This window comes from Neltuma alba, unplaced genomic scaffold (assembly GCF_004799145.2).
Source record: "Neltuma alba isolate B1F8T4 unplaced genomic scaffold, ASM479914v2 tig00011023_pilon, whole genome shotgun sequence".
Taxonomy (NCBI): Eukaryota; Viridiplantae; Streptophyta; class Magnoliopsida; order Fabales; family Fabaceae; genus Neltuma; species Neltuma alba.
The window spans coordinates 44,474-53,612 of NW_021635776.1; the positions used below are offsets into that span (position 1 = coordinate 44,474).

General features: G+C 33.4%; 1 protein-coding gene across 1 annotated transcript; it reads left to right on the forward strand.

The window, feature by feature from the left end:
* The first annotated feature begins 1,689 nt into the window (after nt 1-1,689).
* Nucleotides 1,690-5,003, forward strand: LOC114760814 (UDP-glycosyltransferase 83A1-like). Its single transcript, XM_028950103.1, has 2 exons — nt 1,690-2,188; nt 3,987-5,003. The coding sequence occupies exons 1-2, from the start codon at nt 1,690-1,692 to the stop codon at nt 4,868-4,870; spliced, it is 1,383 nt and encodes a 460-aa protein (XP_028805936.1). The 3' UTR covers nt 4,871-5,003.
* The last annotated feature ends 4,136 nt before the right edge of the window (nt 5,004-9,139 follow it).

Consider the following 9,139-nt stretch of genomic DNA (forward strand, 5'->3'; position numbering starts at 1 on the left):
CTTCACTGGCGGCGACTCATTCTGTGAAGGAGGAAAGAGCAAAGGAGGAAAGCATTCTGAAGAGCAAAGGACGACCGACTGCGAAATGAAGGCATCAATTATTTGGGGGCTCTTTTGTCATCCCGCGTTGGGCCTGCACCAACGTTCCAATAATTTAAGCTAGAAAGCAACTCCCAACTGTGTTGGGCCCAACTCGACTGGAAGGCGATTTCTTCACTGGCGGCGACTCATTCTGTGAAGGAGGAAAGAGCAAAGGAGGAAAGCATTCTGAAGAGCAAAGGACGACCGACTGCAAAATGAAGGCATCAATTATTTGGAGGCTCTTTTGTCATCCCGTGTTGGGCCTGCACCAACGTTCCAATAATTTAAGCTAGAAAGCAACTCCCAACTGTGTTGGGCCCAACTCGACTGGAAGGCGATTTCTTCACTGGCGGCGACTCATTCTGTGAAGGAGGAAAGAGCAAAGGAGGAAAGCATTCTGAAGAGCAAAGGACGACCGACTGCAAAATGAAGGCATCAATTATTTGGAGGCTCTTTTGTCATCCCGTGTTGGGCCTGCACCAACGTTCCAATAATTTAAGCTAGAAAGCAACTCCCAACTGTGTTGGGCCCAACTCGACTGGAAGGCGATTTCTTCACTGGCGGCGACTCATTCTGTGAAGGAGGAAAGAGCAAAGGAGGAAAGCATTCTGAAGAGCAAAGGACGATCGACTGTGAAATGAAGGCATCAATTATCTGGAGGCTCTTTTGTCATCCCGTGTTGGGCCCGCACCAACGTTCCAATAATTTAAGCTAGAAAGCAACTCCCAACTGCTTATAGTGAAACCATGGTTTGACCCCAAACCATGATTTTACATTTTCTGTTCCTGTTTGGCTAGTATTTTCTCCAAATCATGATTTAGGTCCCCAAACTATGGTTTGGGGTGTTTGCCAAACAGCCACTGAATTAAAAGTATAACGAGAACCCACCAGATAGAGGCTAAAGAATCATAGAACCTCACAATCTAGCTTTTATATTATGAAGTGGAGGTAATATTATTTCACAATAAAAAAATAAAATGAGGTCCAACATCAAGATTGCGATTTTTGTTAAAAATTTTAAAATTTATCATAAACATAATACAAACTTACCAGTCAAACTATCATTTACCAGTCAAGTTATGAGTACAAATTTACCAATCAATGATATATGCTCTTTTCTGGTCTTTTTTACAAGAAAATTTTTTTAAAGATTCTTTTAGTCTTATTTATAAGAAACAACAACCTTTCATCTTGAGTATTTATAAATTTTTATACTCTTAATATATATTAATGAAATCAACTATTTTTTCGATTCTAAATATAAGACTCATTTTGTAGTATGAAAAATCATCAACCAATTATTAAATAAGGATATTTCTAAAATAAAATCAAGGTTTTAATATATTTATTAGTTTAATTAACTTCATCTATATTTTTTAATCTTAATAATTAGTTTATAAAAAGTAGCAGAGCAAGCATTTATTAAATGTGACAAAGTACACTTTTTTTTTTCAAATTACATTTTTCTGACTTTTTAATGGTTCCAATACTGAATCAGGACTTTCCGTTTTCCTCACTAGCACGGCATCTCACCCGCCAGGCCGCTCCTACCTATATAAAATAAACCAGGACAGAGCATTTAGCCATCTACCATTTATCTCCAGAATTATGAGCAGCCACCACAGCCACGTTCTGGTTTTACCATTTCCTGCTCAAGGACATGTGAATTGCCTCATGATCCTCTCTAATAAACTAGCCCAGCATGGCCTCAGAATCACCTTCGTGAACTCAGATTTCAACCACAGACGAGTGGTGAAGGCAATGAACGAGGAGGAGGAAGCAGAGAAGAAGAAGAAGAAATTGGCTGTGGAATTAGTGTCGATCTCAGATGGTATGGGTCCTGAAGATGACAGAAACGACCTGGCTAAACTAAGTCTGGCAATTTTGAGAACAATGCCCTTAGAGCTTGAGAAGCTCATTGAAGGCATTAATGGCAGAGGAGATAGAATCACGTGTGTGGTGGCAGATGTAAATATGGCATGGGCCTTGGAAGTTTCTCATAAGCTGGGTATCAAAGCTGCTGTCATTTGCCCCACATCTGCTGCTGTTTTCGCCTTGGAACTTCACATGCCCAAGCTGATTCAGGATGGAGTGATGGATTCTAATGGTAACATAATTCTTGCCCTTTCTTTTTCCTTTTCCTCTTTTGGCTTTCAGTACACTAAGAACTTATTTGAAATGATTTATAAGCAAATTTTCAATTGTAATTTATGGGGTATGAGGTCAGTATGTGAAGAGAGTTTTATTTTAATTTACAAAAAAAGATACTTATAAGCACTTAAACATAAGCAGATACAAATAAACCTAGTCATGGGTATGCAGGTATGGATACCTTTACTGACTACTCTCTTAGTTTCCAAGTATAAAAGTTAGACAAGGATTTTGTTTTGGTATCAAATTCAATTTGTATTTTTTGTCCCCAAGTATTATTATCATATAAAAGGAATTTTGGTCAAAAGTAGTTGCAATAAGCATAATTGAGAGAGTATTCTAAAAAAACCAATACATATTTATTATAAATAACTAATTAAACTAATTTTTTAAAAATATTTACAAATTAATCATCTTGTTTTTATATTAAAACTAGAGGCAGTATGTTAGGATGACTTCGGAATTTGCGTATGTTTGTTTGCGTGTAGAAAAAGCACAATCTTAGCTAGTTTCATGTGAATTCTTCAATTTATAAAATCAAATTTATAGGAAAATGAAAAATTGTAGAACAATGGTACAAATATGCATACATAATTATGGGCTGAGGGATCAACATGGGTCTAGCGGAAAAGACTAATTCCTCACAACATAACAAGTTAAGATTCTACTACTTGCTAGGAGAATTACCAATATTTAATACCTAATAATATCTTAAATAAGATTACCTCCAATAGAAAAAGAACACTTGTACATTAAAAAATAAAAAAGTCATGGGCCGAGGCAAGAAAAGAATATGAAGGGCTGGGGGAAAAAAATTTAGTTGGGGTTGACATGTGACAATATGGGGAAAATGGAAATCTTTTGGCATTTTCAAAGTCAATTAAACAAGAATTTATTGTTTTTCAGAAAGCATCCCTTTTTGGTAAAAAGAAACCTTTTTTTATTTTGTTTCAAAACAATGTAATTTTGACTTTTCTTTAGAATACAAGTTGATTTTCACTATCCCATTGTTTCTATTTAATCCATTGTTAACTATTTATTTTACAAAGAGAAAACATATAAAGTGATAATTAAAATTTTAATGATAAAATTTAATTTCTTACCGTCTAAAATGGCTATATATTAATTATTATCATATATAAACATATTCTTAAATATCAGAACAATTAAGTATGATAAATCCACAAAACTTATTGATAAATTTTATTCTTGTTTAACTTTATATAATAATTATGTCCATAGGTAGGCTCCATATACCTTTTCATACCTATGCCTTGACATATTGTATAGAAAAATGGGACAAATCATTATGAGTTATGAGAAAAAAATATAATTATCCCAAAGTTTCAACTATAAGCGAACAATATAAAATTTATTGTCATTTCTTATATTAGAATTTGCCATTCACTAGAAGCGAGATTTTTTTTCTGTAATTACATTTCTTATTTGAAACCATATCGTGATTTCTTTTGTTTTGCACGATTGCCAATTATAAAAAGGGAATTTGAGATATTCCAAGAAATTCCATAAATCTTTTCATACCTATGCCTCGACATATGCTATAGAAAATTGGGAAAAATCACTGAGTCCTAAGAAAATAATATAATTATCCATAAGTTTCAACTATAAGTGAACAATATGAAACTTATAGTCATTTCTTATATTAGAATTTGTCATTCACTAGTTACGAGATTTTTTTTTCTGTAATTACATTTCTTCTTTAAAACCATATCATGATTTCTCTTGTTTTGCAGGATTGCCAATTGTAAAAGGGGAATTTGAGATATCACCAAAAGTTCCAAAGATGAACACATCTGATATTGCATGGTGTTGTATTGGAGACTCAGACTCTCAAAAGACAGTATATAATTACATTGCAAGAATGATAAGAACTTTACACCTGACAGATTGGTGGCTTTGCAATACAAGTTTTGAACTTGAGCCTGGAGCCTTATCCTCATACCCTAAGATCCTACCCATTGGACCATTAATGGAGAGCAATGAGAACCTAAGTACCACGTCACTTGGGCAATTTTGGGAAGAGGATCTTTCTTGCTTGAGATGGCTAGACGAGCAACCGCCATGTTCAGTCATTTACATAGCTTTTGGTAGTTTCACTGTGTTCGACCCAACCCAATTCCAAGAGCTAGCTTTAGGACTTGAGCTTACCCAAAGGCCTTTTCTTTGGGTTGTTCGGGAAGATGCATACGGGAGAGGCACAAGAATAGCATACCCAGATGAGTTTGAAGGCAAAAAGGGAAAAATTGTTAAATGGGTACCTCAAAATAAGGTTTTGAGCCATCGTGCCATAGCTTGTTTTGTTAGCCATTGTGGTTGGAATTCCACTATGGAAGGTTTGAGCAACGGAGTGCCTTTCCTGTGTTGGCCATATTTTGCAGACCAATATTTTGACAAGAATTGTATTTGTAATGAGTGGAAGGTGGGACTGGGATTTGATTCAGATGAAAAGGGAATAACCTCAAGCCAAGAAATCAAGAAAAAAGTGGACATGTTGCTTGGTGATGAGAGCATAAGGGCAAGGTCCCTTAAGCTAAAGGATATCATGATGAATAATATAAAGGAAGGGGGTACTTCAGTGGAGAACTTCAGGAAATTCTTGGAATGGGTTAAACAGTAAGATGCTCAAGTTGGAAAATTCATTATTTGATGAAGAAAAGTGTATGTGAGTTGAGTCTTCGGGTTAGGCATATAAAACATTTATAGATTGCCTACCAATAAATTTTTCATATTAGTAAGGAGATTTGAACTCACAGTCTTATGAGTTATAAGCTGATTTATTACCAAATAAGCCAACTCTTGTTGGTCATATTAGAAAGTTCTATAAATTAGTAATTATGTATTATCGGTTTGCAAAACAAAAATTATGGATTATCATTAATTAATTAATTATGCAAACAAATATTTATTTAAAGCAATTAGTTTTTTTTCTAATAATAAACCTATTAGGCCTTGGTTTATAACTTGCTTGCATTATTACATAAAAAGGCTATGCTAATCTGTTATTTTTAGTCTCATTCAACAGTTTTTAGTGTTCAAGTATGTTGCGGTTAAATTCTGAGTCCATACTTAACCATTTTTAACTGTCACAACACATTACAAGGTTGAAAGAAAACTAATTAAATTCTGTGTTATGTTACTTATACAGGTCGCTGTTTCAAAACTCCATTAATTTTTTTATGAGATGGGAAACAAAACTCTTATTTTCTGAGACGCATCAAGCCTTCATCACTTTCAATTGAAATCATATTCACAGAGTATTTAGCTTATCTTTGGACAACGCAATGTCAATAAGGCACAAGCACAAGGAAAAGGATCCTCTGTTTTCGGTCCCCAAAACAGAGGCAATGGAAATAATATTGTGGTGGCATATGAATACATAATTGTTCGACTATTGTTCTTCGTATGAACCTCAATATAAGATAACTAATATATAAATGTTAAGAAAATTAGTTAAAACACCAAAATTATAACACTTCTCACCACAACTAGCTCTAGTTGATGCACATTACCAAATATTATTTACTAGAGATGAAGGAAAAATATAAGGTTTAAGTAATAAATATGTAAATAAATAATAAGATGGGGATGGATATTATTTTGGATTAGCTGTGATTGAAAAAAGGTCTCATCAGAAGAAATCCTTGATTTTGGGGTCAAGCACAAGGGAAGCAAGAATGGAATAGGCCTTCTGTGTTGGATGGTAGCTGTCCCAGAAAATGTAGGCTGGGTCATTTGAACATAACTCTATAGTGCAAGGGTTGCACGTAACGCTGACCTCTATATGTCCACTGCCACAGCATCCTTTCTATGTTACTTCTTTTTTTTTTTTTTGGCCAGACCTTTCTATGTTACTTCAAATCCTAACATAAATAAAATAGCCAAACATACAGCAAAGTTGGTTAAAAGATGATCAAATTAATGGTCGGTGAAGTGTCAATTAAAATCAGCAAACTTGGAGTCTGTTTGGATTGGCAGTGAAAAAAACAGCTTATTTCCAATCTGCCTTTTAGAAAAGTAAAATTGGGTAAAAGATTGTTTGGATTATGATTGAGTAAAAATAAATTTGGTTGTAAAATGACCAAAACAAGTATGAGTTTTAATAAATAATAAAATATGATTAAAAAAATAATTTTACATAATACAATGAATTTAAAATAATTTAATATAAAGAAGTGAAATTTAATGAGTGAAATAAATTTTAAAACTTTAGAGAAATTATAAAAAATATTTTAAATATAAAGTGAAAGTAAAAATTTAGTCCTACTGGTTACTAAATAACGATAATAAAAGTAAATAAATTAGTAAATAAAATAAATCTGTCATAAAATATAATGAGCCAAATAAGTCATAAATAGTTGGAAAAAAATATGTCATAAATATATACTACAACATAAAGAAATATATGGTAACGGAAAAATAACTAGAAAAAAAATAGTTGGTTCACAAAATTATATATGTATACGCAAAATTGAAACTAGAGCAGGGCATAGTTAGAAAACATAAGTAATTAAGTAAACAAGTAAAATATCTAATAAGGAGTTAGAGTAAAAATTTTATACATGGAACAAATCAAAGAAGACCGACAAATATATTGGCAATAAAAACAGGAAAAAAAAGATTGTCTCAATATTTGGAATGAATGAATGCTACTATTACATTACAACATCAACTTTGGTTTTCATTTTATATATGATATTGCTAAATTTATATTAATATCAATTGATAATTCACATTGATGATGATTGTTAAAATTCTTTTTATCTATTTAAATTATATAAAATCTCTATTTCTCCCATTGAATTTGATAATTCCCTATTTCATTCTATTGCAAATGTTCCCTCACCTATAGTTCTTCCAAATAATCCCTCACCTACAGTTCTTCCGAAGAATCCCTCACCTACAGTTCTTCCAACCTCATATTTACCACCTAGGCGCTTGATTTTAGGCTGACTCATCTTCAACGATTGTTGAACTTAATAATCATCAAACTATTGCTTTCTTATTAAGATTCTGCCCAAAGTACATACCAGAATTCATTTCCTAGATAAATTTTATCAGCATAGTCAAGTGAAAATTTTAAGTTTAAGCATATCATTGCCATCAACCACTCGCTCAAAACTTCAATCAACAGGATTTATTAAAATAGATCTTTTGTGCTAAATACATATCAGTGCTTTATGAAACGCTGCCACTCCTTATGATTCGAACAATAAATTCAAACTGAAGCCCCAAAATTCGTATAATGAAGAACTCAGCAATTCTTTTTGTTAAATTTCAATAAACATTATGTCCTATTATAAAGGGAGTACATAGAAGATTGAAGATGAAAAATATTCAACCTCAAATGATCAATCAAAAGAAACAAAGCATTGAAAGATAAGGGAAAGGAAAAAAGGACCACAAGATGGTGTCTGCACAAGAAGTATTTCTAGGAGGAAGGAGAATGATTGTTCCTGAAATGGGTTACATTTCCCTACTTCCACTAGCAAAGGGAGTGGCATTGACGGACAGTAGGGACGACAGTAATTTCAGGCAACAACAGGGGGATCAAAACCTTAAAGGCTATCAGCTAAAGCACAGATCAACACACACACAACTCTACTTGCTTGGATCAATCACATTTCCCTCTATATTCACCGACTCCAATAGAAAAACCAACATAAAAAAAGGAATCAGCCAACCTGTAACAAATCGGACCATCCAAAGCTTGCAAGAGGTAGATCGGACAGTCTATTCCACCAGGAGGCTAAGATCTCCATGCATAGCTCACATGCACAGGCAGACGGCAGTGACCTAGGTTGGAGACGACGACAACAGCTTAGACAAGGTTGAAGTCTTGGTGAAGGAGCAAGCTCGAGGTCACTCAAAGCCACACCAAACACGATGACCTTAAGGCAGAGACGTGACGGAGTTCATGGCGACCACCGATAGTGGTTCTAGAAAGGAGGCGACGGAGCACGTTGGGCAGCAGAGAGCAGTCGTGGGAAAGCTCTGAGGTGGAAAAAAAATGAACAAGTGAATTATGAAGGAATATGGCAGAAGTGAGAGAAAAATAAATGGCTCTGACACATCATAACAATAAATAAGCAGATAAGCTCTTCAAAATAAGCTAAATTTTTGGGCTTCTATTGGAACGCATGTTCAGGGAGCTTATTGCAAACAAGTTATATTGGGTTTAAACCCTTCCAAATAGGAGCAATATTTTCAATCGGGCTTCTGTCCAAAATAAGTTGTTTTTCACCCATTTTAAGCCTAACCAAACAGGCACTTGATCTCTCATTATTTCCTCCTCCTCAGACTTGGAGCCACCACATCTCGTGTAGTGTGCTTCCTTTTGTCCTTCTCCGGTTCTTTTTACACTGTAAAAATTTTGAATTAGTTTGATCTTTTTTATAAGATTTAATTTGAGACTGTCTAATTATTAAATTTTTTTATTAATTTATCTATAATTAATTATATTATTTTTTTTTATATATTCTCTTTCATACATTTTCTTCTCTCTACCTATACCTTCTATAAATAAGGGCATATTTAAAAAGAATAAGTACATTTTAAAAATATTTATTACTTTTAATTAATGTTAACAAATTTCTTAAACCATGTAATTTGGTCAATTGGATCTTATGAAAACGATTTGAGGTCCTATGGTATTAATTAAGTTTGTTTTAATATCATTCGTCTTTATAGTTATTAACTATGACACAGAACGCAATACAAAATCTGAATTTTTTTCCTTTTTTTTTTTGATACAATTTTTTTCCTATTTAAACATGGGTAAAATAAAATATTTGATTCGATTCGATCTTGAGATAAAGTCAATGACTTAATCATTTCTTCTTAATTCTGTTGAAATAATTAGAGGTGTTTTGTGACAAAGACTTGAGGA

Coding starts and splice junctions, on each gene's coding strand:
- LOC114760814 (XM_028950103.1), top strand. CDS start 1,690: ATGAGCAGCCACCACAGCCACGTTCTGGTTTTACCATTTCCTGCTCAA. Junction 2,189..3,986: donor TGGAGTGATGGATTCTAATG/GTAACATAATTC, acceptor CTTGTTTTGCAG/GATTGCCAATTGTAAAAGGG.